The sequence below is a fragment of the Neltuma alba genome, unplaced genomic scaffold (assembly GCF_004799145.2).
Source record: "Neltuma alba isolate B1F8T4 unplaced genomic scaffold, ASM479914v2 tig00001796_pilon, whole genome shotgun sequence".
NCBI lineage: Eukaryota > Viridiplantae > Streptophyta > Magnoliopsida > Fabales > Fabaceae > Neltuma > Neltuma alba.
This window is the reverse complement of record NW_021632618.1, coordinates 29,084-43,018: the sequence shown is the minus strand read 5'-3', so window position 1 is coordinate 43,018 and position 13,935 is coordinate 29,084. Positions and strand designations below refer to the sequence as shown.

The 13,935-nt window shown below is 34.8% G+C and overlaps 1 protein-coding gene and 1 long non-coding RNA gene across 2 annotated transcripts; one reads left to right on the top strand and one right to left on the bottom strand.

Annotated features, from left to right (window-relative positions):
* Positions 1-248: 248 nt before the first annotated feature.
* On the top strand, positions 249-1,430 carry LOC114711757 (uncharacterized). Its single transcript, XR_003737167.1, has 2 exons — positions 249-381; positions 942-1,430. It is a non-coding gene; the product is annotated as an uncharacterized LOC114711757 (long non-coding RNA).
* Positions 1,431-2,982: 1,552 nt separating this feature from the next.
* On the bottom strand, positions 2,983-8,494 carry LOC114711704 (linoleate 13S-lipoxygenase 2-1, chloroplastic-like). Its single transcript, XM_028896129.1, has 9 exons — positions 8,372-8,494; positions 7,926-8,185; positions 6,490-6,727; positions 5,996-6,319; positions 5,784-5,869; positions 5,565-5,675; positions 5,020-5,321; positions 4,167-4,433; positions 2,983-3,872 (listed from the first exon to the last, which is right to left on the bottom strand). The coding sequence occupies exons 1-9, from the start codon at positions 8,475-8,477 to the stop codon at positions 3,113-3,115; spliced, it is 2,454 nt and encodes an 817-aa protein (XP_028751962.1). The 5' UTR covers positions 8,478-8,494; the 3' UTR covers positions 2,983-3,112.
* Positions 8,495-13,935: the final 5,441 nt, after the last annotated feature.

Here is a 13,935-nt window from a genome sequence, read left to right as displayed (position 1 = left end):
AAAAAGAAATGAAGATAGAGCAAACCACCCGAGTGAGGATGGGCTAGGGTATGGGTAGAGGTCAAAAGTTCAAACTCTAGTGATGTAATTAGAAAAAGGAAAAAATAAAATCGGAAGAGCATGATTGGAATAGTTGAAATCTTGCCTCCTATTATATTTTTGGTTTCAACTGTAATAGTAGTGCAAAAAAGTCTCTCTCGATCCTCTGTCTATGTGCTTTGTCCAGTACATAAATATTGAACGTGATAATTTAAATCGTTTCAGCTTCAAGATACTGAGACAACTTCTGGGGAGTCTGAAGTCAAGTTTCAGGTCTCCAGGGACACATTGGGTGCCATGTTACGATCAATGGCTTATATTCGTGAGCAACTCTCTCATGCTGTAAGCTTTCGTTCCTGTTATTTATATGCAAAGGGATGGATAGATTCTTTCTTTAAAAAGATAACTTAGGTTCTTATAGTAGTAAACTCACTTATAAAATGGTAAATACGGTTTCCTTTCGAGGTGCCAAATCTTTATGTGATATTATGCCCTTTCAATTCATCATAGCCCTATCTTTATGTGATATTTTGCCTTTTTGATTCAATCATAACCCATCACTCCCCACCTTATTGGAAACACCACTTCTTTTGAATCAGCATATGCGTGTAATTTTAGGCACTCAAAACTGTCTGTTCCCATATGCAATGCTTCTCCACCTCATGGAACTTTTGTTTGCAACTAGCCGGCTGTTATTCCCATGACTTTTAAAGAACGGTAGTGGGTTTGCCACACCTAAAGACTTTCTTAAATAAGCAACCAATCAACACTACTGGGGGCAAAATTAGTCTTTTGCTAATCCTGTTAAGATTTTCGTTTATTATTATATGCTCTGGATTTTCAAGCTTCCCTTTTCTGGTTCCTTTCCTGAAATAAAAAATTAATGATGTAAAAATTGGCAGGGAGATACGCAGTCAGAGCCTGTATGGAAAAGGCATCGAAAATAAGCCTGAAAAGTTTCTTTTCCACGCTCAGGTGGGTTTGTGACTACTTTGACGGCAATGTGTAGTGCCCAGTGAATACGTGAATGGCTTAGAAAAATGTAGTGTTTTATTTTAATTTGGATAGCCTTTATTTTAGGGAGGAAAAAAAAAAAGAGAAAATTCTCTGCAGAGAGTTGTTGCCTAACATTTGTACAGGTATTGTCCCATAGGCAACAAGCATGTATTACATGGAATCAGTTGATATATCCCCTACCCCCCCCCCCCTTTTTTTCCTGCCAAAGCGACCTGACCCGCTCTAATGGAGTAGGAATTTGGGTTTCAATTCATTCTTCTTAATCTTAAGCCACAAGGCATCTTGCAGTGAGCGGGGGCTGTCTGGTTCCTCTCCATGGAAAGGATATTCCGTTCTACCTTGAGGTAAAAAAAGAAATTTGGATAGGTTTGATTTTAATGATTTCTTTAAAGGGAAAATTGCCGCACAAAAAAAAGATTGGGGAAATTGCAAAATTGCAAATTTAAGATTTTCTGAAAACTATGTTGTCATTTGCAAATCAATTGTTGGCAAAACCTATATAAATATTGTAACGGGTTCTAATTTTTTATTTTTGCATTTCCATTTTTTTATTTTTTTTATTTTCCCTTTAAAATATGTTTAATCTAATTTTCTCAAAGTTTGCATGTGAAAAATTGTTTTGTTTCTGGGTATGAAGAAAATAATTCGCAAGAGATCATTTAGATTTTAGATTCTAGTTTTTGGATTTGTCACAGTACTTTCACAGACACAGTGTACGTGATCCTTTGATCAATTTTGCCTTCCGAACAATTATTTAGTAGTGCTGTGAACCTTTTCATCTATTTCCAAATCTTTCCCCCCCCCCCTCGTTCCCTTGACGTGGGTTGATGAGGATTAAGGATAACAAAATGTCTATTTTTGGGCATTTAAAACCATCGTCTTAATGCCCTGCAGAGCCATGTGATGCTATTGGTTTTCATGTTTTGAATTATGCTTGTGTTCCCAAAAATGAAGGGTCTATATTTATAGTCAAGTGAATTCACAATTTATACTCCATGAGCTGCTAACTTGGGTGGTGTGGGCAGGTGTCTGGACGCAACAGGTTAAAAACTCAATATGGTATCAACTATCAAGTATTACCTCCGATCCTTAATATAAGACTATTTGATTTTTATTTTGATCTTAAATATAAGACTCTAATCTACTTTGTCTCTCATATTTATGCATTTTTTTCAAGGTAGTCCTTCTAATAATTGTAGTTCTAACCAATATAGTTTATTAGTAAGAATATTTTAGGAAAGACAACACCTATTTATTACAAATAACTAACTTAATTTCTTTCCTTAATTTCCTCAAATTAGTCAACTGGGTCTTATAATTAGGATTGGAGGTAGTAGTATTTAGATAACTAATTTTTGAATATTAAAAAATTAGTTAGATTAGTTATTTATAATAAATAGATTGTATCGTTCTTAAAATATTTTTATTAATCATATGTATTAAATTTAACATTTGATGAAAACTTTTTAAGCATGCAATCACGGTAAAATGAATAAATACAAAAGATATTTTGCAAATGGTTGAAAATGAAATATCTTGAAAGGTTTTAAGCAAAAAAAGAAAAACGTATTATTTTTATATTTTGTCATAATTTATGACTCAATTTATTTTTGTTATTTAGTGATTTTTTTTATTTATAAAGATCACTTGTTCCATTTTTTTTCCCTTCCATTTTGTAAATTCAACGGCCTTTCAAGTCTTGAATAAAGCTTGAGAATTCCGTTGATTGTTTTAAAAAAAAAACAATATGATGAATTTCGGCAAAAGAAGTTTCCAAGTTATCCTTTGACTTTTGTGAATAATTGAGAATTAGTAACACGGCACAATTACAGGAAATGTCGAATATGGCTGTCACCTATTTGCGTCTTTTGTGTTTCTACCTGAGCTACTCTTTAAAAATAACAATTTCGTTAGAGAAACTGAGTCTGAAAGAACCAACTTATCAAGATTTTATTAGTTTCAGCCACTAATTTCCTGGACCAAAGCCATATCGACGTACACAATCCAAGGATCAAATTACACACAATTACTATCCTGATTAAATCGTGCTACCGATTCAAATTGATATGCTATTTGGAATTCCCTTTCCAGTAACTCCAGGACCAGAGAATGGCTTCATTAGCTCGTAAGGCACAATCCCAGCTCCAGTCCTATTCTTCAACTTTGCATCACCATTCCTTGCGTCTATAATCTCCTCAATCTCCTTCAGCCTCCCATTGAACCTCCCGAATGCTGCCTTTATGGTTGGATCCTCAGCCCATGAAGGATCTATCTTCTGCCCGATATACTCTTCATCTGGGGAATGATTAGATAGCAGATACAGGACTGCCATCACTATAGTGGCCTGAATCTGTGAAGGGAAATTCTCCAAAAGGGTTTGCTCAGGCTTGATCAGAAATCTCTCCCATTCTTCCTTAGATGCGTCCTCTGTAGGCATTTTGTTTCTGGCAATGGAGGGTCTGTTGGGGAAGTAGCCTGCATAAGCATATTGGGAAAAGTTCACAGAAGCATGATGAGCTGAGGCTAACCAGGCTATGGTGGTGAGGATGTGAATTAGGTCTTGTGGGGTTTGGAGATTTGGCCACCACGGCTCATTCTTCTTGTCTGCATGGCCCACTGTTTTGATCTCAGTCCACCATGCTTGGAGCTCTTGGTCTGACTCTATGAGGCTTGGGTTTGGATAGTAGTGATTCACATAGTCTGTGAACCACTGCTTGATGGCATCCCATATAAGGAGGCCATCATTGGCAAAAGGATAGTCTTCTATTGTAAGCTTCAGGCCGTGTGGTGCATTAGGATCTTCCTCTGCCATTCCTCTGCAGCAGCAGCAACAAAAATTATGTCTATTCTAAAATAATCTTTTTCTCTTATCGATGTGCATCAGTTGTGTTACAACTATACATTTTATATATACGAATATTGTAAATACATGTCAGTATGAAGTCGTAAAAATATCATTCAACTTGTGTATCAGGCCTCAAAACAAGTGTGCTTGTGCTTTATGCATTAGGATCTTCCTCTGCCATTAGATTGTATCTAAGTGGCACATGTCCCAGCTCAAACATAATTAGACAGTATCACTAGATGGACAGTGGTGAGCATATATGTACCTGTCAATAAGATCACTGGGAAGTGCCTGTAAATCAAATCTCCAAAGTTGGTTATACACTTCAGAGCTGAACTCCATAGAATATTTTCCGGTTGAGAAAGAGATCTCAATGATGCCGTTAGCACTGATGAGTGCTTGACGAGCAAGAGCATTGATTGCCATCGTATATCTCAGATGAGGATGTAGCAATCTGTAAATTGGATGCATCGCACTCAGCTGTCTATTTGTTGCTATCACAAATGGTTCTACAGCACAGTGACTTCTTAGCCTGCAAATATTGGCATACACACTTAGTCTTACTTCAAAGGCAATCCTGAACTTCTATTGAGCCCTATCAAATGGAATGTTTTAATTAGAAATCACAGACATACTTGGACCATACTACCATGACATTATTAGCTGACCAAAAGATTACATAGTAATATAGTATCATTACCAGAAAATTAAATAGATTATAAAGTATTACTCTATTCTGCAATAAAATTTAAACAAAATAAAAATTTTCAAAGTGGTAAAAAATCTTGGAATAAACTGATTGATATTAAGTGGTCTCAGAGATGACTATGAGGTTATGCTCATACATAATAAACTAATTACTTGGTAAACGTATAAGTTAGTCCTCAAGAAGAACAACGAACTCCATATAAGTAAATGCACTTAGCATCCCTCTGTTACTTCACAAAACGACTAATTATATATCTGATATTTCATGTTTGATGACCTAAACGTGAGCATATCAGTGCCTATGTTTATTATTATTATTATTTTAATAGAACAAGGAGCTTTCATGAAGAAAACAAAAGTAACTCGATGCATGAAAGATGGGTAGAAGATAAAGGCACGACAATACGAACCAATGGGTGATAAGTTCATGAACACCAGAATCATGGGCAAGGACATGAGCTTTGGCAAGTCTCCAAAGCCAAATATTAGTGGAACCACCAGAAGGCGTGAAAACTTGCTTCCACTGTGGCTTCCCATCCATCGCTGGTCTAGTTAGCTCAATGGCCAGTGGCTTCAATGTGCCTTGTGTGGTCAAGAAGAACACTGTCCTTGATCCGTACAACGTTCTTCCCTCAAGTTGCCTCACTTTGCTCACATATGGCATTAGTAAATCATGGTAATCTATAATGAATAACTTCTTCTCTTCAATGGCCTGCATTGCGCGCGCGCACATATATATTCATCAAACAATCCTATGAGTTATGACCAATGTTTTACTGAAATGACCGGTTATTATTAGATCAGTGAAAACAATGGTGCACATTACAGTCCATCGTTTCGACTGTGATCAGACCATGGTTGGATAATGTGTTTAGTTAAAACTATAACATGCAGGACTAAACAAATAATCCGTAACATTGCGTAACAACTATGGTCAATTAACTTGATAGAGTACCTTTTCAACAGCGGTGTAGCCACTTATCTGTTGCTCAATTACATCTCTGGTGATTGCTGATTCTGGCGGACCATAGATACTGGGGTTTAATTTACTGACCAGTGGCCATTCCTGCACGATTAATATAAAATAGACCGATAAGAAAACATATAAAATTATTGAAAAATATACAGATAATATAATAATGAAGAAGTGTAATATATTCACATCAAATCGTACCTTGACCAGTTTTATGGTGCAGGGGTTAACACCTGCCAGAGTCTCCCTGGCAAACTCCTCATCAGAAAACCAAAAGAATTCATCCCCTGTAATTCCAAATTTCACAAACATATCAAGTAAAGAGAGTTACAGACAGTGAATTAATTGGTAATTATAAGATCATTTGTCAGCTATTTTCTGTTGGCTTAAATTTTGAATTAGATTATACTTACTGTTGATAGTTTCAGGGGCCTCAAAGCGCAAGACTTGCCGGCTATCTGAAACAGCTTTGATGAGGCTGGGGATGAGCGTCTGGAGGAGACCATTGCCACTGTTTTTGAGAGGCGGTACATTATACCCCTCTTTGAAAAGCATATCTATCTCTGAGAATGTGGGAAATCCAAGGTTTTGATCTACCACCGCCGCATCTAAGGATTGTATCAGTGCACTCACCCCTGCAGATACTGTGGTTGTCGTGAACTGAGTCTGCTTTGTCTCTGAGAATGCTTCGTCCCGGGGAACGTACACACTTGAGCTTCTCTTCTCCGAATGTGGGTCTGCGTATACAAATCACAACACAGTTCCGCAATTAAGCATCTATATAATGCAACCCACGTAAATAACAGCTTGGACCAGTGTAGACAGTTCAATTGCGGATATATCTGAAATGTAAAAGTTCTAATACACAAAATTGAACAGGGAATGTAGCAGGTTGAAAGAAGGGTACCTGCAGAAGAAGGTTTGCGACCGGTACGACAGCGTCTAGGGTAGGGACGAAGAGAGCCGCCAAGAACGGGTCTTGCGAGATCGATGTCGGAATCAGGGTCACCCAGGTCGTTATAGAGGTCGTAGTCGTAAATTCTGTCGGTACTCTTTCTCTCTCCGTCGCCATTGCCTCTCACGGCCGCCAGCTCCTCCTCTCTCAGCCTTTTCAGGCCACTTGGTGTTTGTGATGGCAAATACGACTGCATTCATTCCCATGCACACCCCATGATCCCACTTTTAATTTCTCTTTAAAAAAATTAATTAAATTTAATGCTATGAACACATTTAGCTCTCTCTCTCTCTCTAGTGTTTTCTTAAGATTTGCATTTTTACAAACTAATTAAAGCAGTGTTTTCACTGTGTATCATGGCCGTGTCTAGCTAGAAAGTAAAATTATTGGAGGGATTTAATATATATATATATATATATATAATTTGAGTTGAGAGATTATTTACTGAAATTAATTATATAATTGAGTGATTCTCATGTCTTATTCTCAATAGGTAAAAATGCTTGTTGCAATATTAAATCCATCTTGTAATAATATAGTTATAATTTCACATAAGATTTAAGTCGTTTTAATTTTGAAACTGATTTTCAGCAATACAGCACCATTATAGAGATATTATGAATATATATTATAAGTGAATTATATATTTCAAGCAGATTCAAAAAAGATCAATAGTCATGCCTACGTACGTATGCTCCTCTATAGAAAAGAACATTTAATGAAATCCAACGACAAACAATAATGTATTCTACCAAATATTTTTTTTAGCTAAAGTATAGGTATTTTCTTATTGAAAGTAATCCTATTTAAGATACTATCAGTTACTAAATTATTTCACCAAATATTTGTCCTTAATAAAAATTTAAAATTCTCAATCCGGCCATAGAAATTAAAATTGTCAAAGCTTGCCTTTGCAGTGAAAAAGCATTCATGGCTCTACTTTTTTTTTTTTTACTGTATCTAATAAAATAAAACACACACAGACACACGCACACAAACAAACATATTAATGTTAAGATGAGAAATGGCGCTGCCACAGCTGGACATACAACTTGTGATTGAGAAAGTATACGTGAAACGAGTTTTATGTTATAAACCCTAAAAGTATGATAGTTTCAAGTGAGGACAAAGGCGGAGTTAATGAAAATAGTAATTGTAGTTAATACATTTAATTAGTAATAATATTTTTAAAAAAATAACATCGATTTATTACAAAATAACTAATTTTAATTATTTTTTTAATCTATTCAAATTAGTTAACTAGCTCTTATATTAAAAACTGGTAGTTTTAAATGAAGAGAAAGGCTCAGCTAATGAAAAGTAATCATAATTATTGTATGTGCGCAACAAGGGATGAGATTAGATGGAAAGGGTAATTAGAAAGGAACCTTGTTGGAGAAGAAGAGTCTGGGGAGATCAGGCTGAAGCCAGGAGTCGCAGGTGAAGAGGAGGGGGCCATGAGGGAGGCCGTGGAGAAGAATGTCGTGGAGGAACATCTCCTTGTGGTGGCCGTTGCGCAGCAGAACAGCACCCACCTCCCCGAAATCTGAGGGCACCTCGAACGTCCCCTCGTACACCAAAACATCGTCCTCCGTCTTCCCGGTCTTGCCTGCTTCCCCCTTTATGGTCTTCTTCTCCCCGTTCGCCCCTTCATTGCATTATTCAGTCATGAGCAGTGTGTACGTGTATGTGTTGCATCGGAAACTAACAAGATACTCCTCCGGTTCTGAATATAAGATCTATTTTATAGTGTAAATTACACTATAAAATAGGTCTTATATTTAGAACCGGAGTAATATATATATATAGTACAAACAAAAATATAATGAAGTACTTGGATCAAGCAGGCTACTGAGGAGCTCAATGGCAAGAGGTTTTCCGAACAGGTCGCTGACATTCGACACTCTCGCTCTCCCTTTAACCTTCCAAGAAGTCGCCATTGTTATTGATTCTCACTTCTTCTTCTTTGATGATGATATGCGGATGATCTCTCTCTCTCTCTCTCTCTGTCTCTCTTATCTTCTATCTCTCCTTACCAATATAATACTTCACGTACAACAACAATCTCTTGTATATATATAGCTAGAGGAGAGCCTCGATAGCTGAGGTGGCTGGGTTTTAATTTTCAAAGTTGCTGACTTTCCTAGGCTGTGCTCTTTCTGATGAGAAGGGAAAGAGCTGAGATGGTGTGATTCCTCTAGAAACATATATATACGGACTCATGCATGGTCGTTTCTATTATTGTTATTATTATAAGCCACCTGCCCTTGCTCATTTTTCTTCCCACTTGCAACCCCCACTTAATTATTTTCAATTGCTTTCATTAATCACGCTATTCAATTTTGTTTAACGTCATTTGCTACCCTTGAGAGGCTACAAGCTAAGTAGCTGGCTATACATACACACTCTACGACTTTATATATACTGTAAGTCACTTATAAAGAAAAAATTTATTTATAAATATAAGCCATTTGTATTGTAATTATTAACTTTTTTTTTTAATCTTACGTATTGAATATAGTAAAAAAAAAATACGTGAGAGAAAATATGCAACATATTTTTAATATCTTTTTTAAATAGAGGCAAGTGTGAAAAATTTTATCAATTTAATGTATTTCTTAATATGTGAGAATGTGTAAGAAATGACTTAAATATAGAAACAAAGTGTGGTATCTGTTTTCATTTATTTCCACCTTCCAGTAATAATTAACTTCAACCTGCGCACGCATAGTTGCGCTTATTGCTTTAGTTTGGCCTTCATAATTTCCCAAATCTAACTCTATTCATGACACAAACTTGCATATATTAGACGGAAACAATCATGCTAATGAAATTAACAACTAATTATATTGTTGTGCTAATCGGTGCAGAAATTGTTTTTAAAAAAATTAAATACTTTAAATAATTATTCACATCCATTGTTATTTTGAATTCTACGTAAGATCAACTGATATAGACAGTCAACAATCTTACATTTTAGTTATAAATATGTCATTGATCACACTTTCTACTTGTCTGCAATAATCAGTGTAAAAGCCCTGTAGGTTGTAAAACAAATTCTTTTTCTTAATTACTAGCGTACAATACATATGATGACACATCAAGCATTTAATTATTTTTAATAATGTCAATTTCATATAGGCCAAAAAAGGTAGCTAGTGATAAACAGGGGGTTTCAAGGAGCACTTTTTATGGCATAATTGGTTAAGGGAATTGCCTAACCTTTTTGCATCAAAAGCATATTTTGCAATCAAACACTCGAAGTTTTTTTTTTTTAAAAAAAAAAAGAGGTCATAAAATACATGTTGAATTTTAAAATGGTAAATAGGTGATCCTGAATTTTCTTGTAAAGGTATTGACTATTCTTGTGCGGATTTTTACATGTAAAAATCACATTTTTCTTATTTTAAAATTCAACAGTTATTTTTTTAATTATTTCTTTTTTTTAAAAAGCAATATCATGCTATAACGAGCTTAATTATAAAAGTCATATATACATATATATAGATATATTCTAATACGTTAGCGAACAATTTTAAGAAGACAACAACAAAGTAACTTATATTAGGCTGATTTCTAGATATATTTACTCATATCCCATCGTATTACTCTTATTCTATTTGAGTTAGCCTTAATTAACCCTACTAATCAAAATTGAAGTAATTTTAATTCTATATGTACAATACAATTGGGAAGAGATATACGTGATGAACACAATAATCCAGAACGACAGATCTGACTGAAAGGATAAAACTGGCCATTATATTGCTTTGGATAGAAATAAGAAAAAGGAGAAGCGCATTAAGTTGGCCTTTAATTGTTGGAGAATACAAGACTACCAGCTCTGAGCCGAGAAGGTTAATATTCGATCATAATTTTCCAAATCTAAGCATACACATAGTAGATTATTATATTGACGCACTTGCATATTAGAGGGGAAAAAATAAAAAAAATTACTCGTCTGATCCTAAATATAAGATCATTCTACTCACTAGTATAAGGGTCTGAGTATAATGATCTTGTATTTAGGACCGGAGGAGTACTAATTATGACATTATGCTTGACAAATAACATAATATCCGTAATTAAAATGGGTAGTTTGGTAGGATACTGCTTGAGAAATAACATAATGTCGGTAATTAAAATAGGTAGTTTGATAGGATGATTTGACCTGATTCTAGTTTGATACTACACGTCCGATCGAGTTTGAAATTTGTGATCATTCTATGAAGCAAGGTTCAAACATTATGTAGAATATTGAGGCATCCATGACTTTGCTACCTCTTAATTAAACAGCAAGGCAAAGAAAAAAAAAACCTCGAATATAAAATCTTAATTTTTATGTAATAAGCAATAATAATATTTTTCAAAAAAGGAGAAGAAAGAAAGAAAGCAACAAAATGGAGGCTCATGGTCGTCGTGTCATGGTATATATATTATGACAAATGAGGATTCAAACTTGGATTAATGAATGAATAGTCTTCCACATTTGATCGCGTACGTCTTCACTATTAAACAAAGTTGACTAGTCGTCGATAGCTTTAGAAATATCAGTTGTATCTTATATATAAGTCGAGTCGAGATATCGTTGGCGCGTATCCAAGGGGGCTGCTTCCCCATAGGAAAAAAATCATGAATGAAAGTGGATGCTCATGTAAAATACTACCTTCAATCCTTAATATAAAACCTCGTCTTATTTTTATTTTGATCATAAATATGAGACCTCAATCTACTTTTTTTTTTCATATTTATGCATTTTTTTCAAATTAAAGTAGTCTTTCTAATAATAATAGTTTTAGTTAATACACTTGATTATCAAAGATATGTTAGGAATGACGACACGTATCTCTGTTACAAATAACTAACTTAATTTACTCAAATTAGTTAACTAGCTCTTATAGTTAGGACCAGAGATAGTATTATATCATTTTATATGCATCGTAATAAAATATTATATCAATGCAACAATCCTATTAAAAGGGGTTTTGATCACATAAGCACGATATCTGAAAAAAAGAGTTTTGGGTGAGCTGCCCAATTTCAATTGGACCTGACAATACTGGAATCGAACTCTATTATGTGATCATATTTAGAAAGAAAAGAAAAAAGAAAAAGTTCGTCTCCCATGAAGGGTCAAACAAGTTTTATTACACGAAAATGTTTGTGTCCCCTAAATTGTGTGGTTGTTTTTTTTTCCCCTCCATAGGTACACAATTTGTATTGACGAGTAGTGTGTTTTGGCCTATCATTGGCTTTCTTTCTATCATGATTAAATCGTCAAACGTTGGATTGTCAAAGCATATATGACGTGTTTAGTTGAAGTTTCGAAGCCTCCCAATAAATACTTTTCGTCCGGCGCGTGCCAAAAGTTTGCGTTTTGTTTTGTTGTTCATTAGTCAATATCATAAGTTGCTGTCATGAAAAGGAGTTTTAAACGAATGAAGCTGCCGCCATCGTTAACGGGATAAGACTCTCAATGAATACTGCTTCGTTATCCAATTGTTTATTTTCTTTTGGCTTTTCCGCTGACTAGATCTTATTAGAATATGAGATTCCATGAATGTCATGCATGGATAAACTTAAACATTTTGGTCTTGCTAAATATTTAATTTATACATATTGCTATACATATATATATATATATTGGATACGTTAAGGATTATCCATAATTGTAATGAAATGATTGGCTGGGAATTGAAGAATATTTGGGTTGAGAAAGAATTAAGAAGGAAAAATATAATGGACAAAGTCGGAGATTGGGAAGTGGTCTAATTATAGAAGAGTCTCAAACTTGCATGGAGGGAAACACACACACACACACACACACATGTAGATGTAGAGATAATAAATTACTATAAATTGAAAGTTGAAGAGAAAAATACGAAAGGATGCGGTGGCTTAATTAAGAAGTTGACTTCAGATTTGTTCAATTCCCTGAGGAGCCAAAAATTGGAAGAAAACGAACGTGTGTAAAACGTGGCATTATTATTATTATTATTATGGTACTCCTCTGGTCCTAATTATAAGAGCCAATTGACTTATTTGAGGAAATTAAGGAAGTAAGTTAAGTTGGTTATTTATAATAAATAAGTGTTGTCATTCCTAAAATATCCTTGCTAATTAAGTATATTGGCTAAAACTATCATTATTAGAAGGATTATCTTGGAAAAAAATACATAAATATAAGAGACAAAATGGATTGGGTCTTATAATTAGGACCAAATAAAAATTCAAATTGGGTCTTATAATAAGGACCGGAAGAGTAATATGGAAAACGACGGGCCTAATGGCGGAATGCGTAGGGAAGATGAATGAGCAAAGCTGTGAGCAAATTGAATTAACCTTCAACTTCAACCCTACGCGGCAGCTCCTATCCATCCACGCCTCTCTCTCTCTCTCTCTCTCTCTCTCTCTCTCGTGTGAAAGGATAAAATAAAATAAAAAAACTATGAAATTTAAAGACAACACATTGACAAGGTTTAAGATGTTTATTAGTTCTAATGAAACATGTTGATGAAAGTGCTTTATAAATAAGATAAGACGTGTGTGTGTTAGATATTGATTAATCGCGGTCAATTAGATTAATTGGGTATGGATAAAGCTTGAAATGAAATATGTGGTGAGGAGTTGGACAAGTTATATGAACAATATCTTCTATCATTTTCGTTACTCATCAAATAATGTAAGAAACAAAGCAAGTCAACAATGGTAATTAATTCAACTCGCACACCTAATAATTATAGAAATTGAGTCCACGAACGCATAGTCACTCCTACACCAAACCTAATTTTACCGCAGAACGTAAGATCCCACTTCGTCCCAATACCATTGTCACATCATTTATATGTCTCCACACTCTAAATAATAAAAAAAAAATTATCACAGGTTATGTACTTATATATATATATATATATATTTGTGTAAAAGGAATAGTACGTTCATTTTATATTTTAAACCCATCATGAACTCACGGTCTCTTTAAAATATCTAAACAATAGCCCTTACCATAAAAGAGAAATGTTTGAATATCTGAAAAATATCACTTCACTAAATAATTTAAGTCAATACTATAGTAACGAATAAATATACTAATGAATTTGGATATGGACGCAATCTAAGCTGCTGGGGATTACTAATTTGGGTCGTCAAAATTGACATTGGGCTCACGTCCTCTTGGCCCAACCCTTAAGCAACACAAGAGGGGTTAGTTTTTGGGCCGGGGAATAGACACTATCATTGTTATCGGATTGAAGCTTGTAAAATGCTAGCCCAATCCCAAATGAAGAAGCAGCTTGAGAACTAGTTTCATGTTAGGTACCAACAGGAGTTGGTCCAAGTGGTAAGCGGCTTGGTACCGCTTAAGCGAAGTCTCGAGTTCGAGCCTCAGCGTATGCAGAA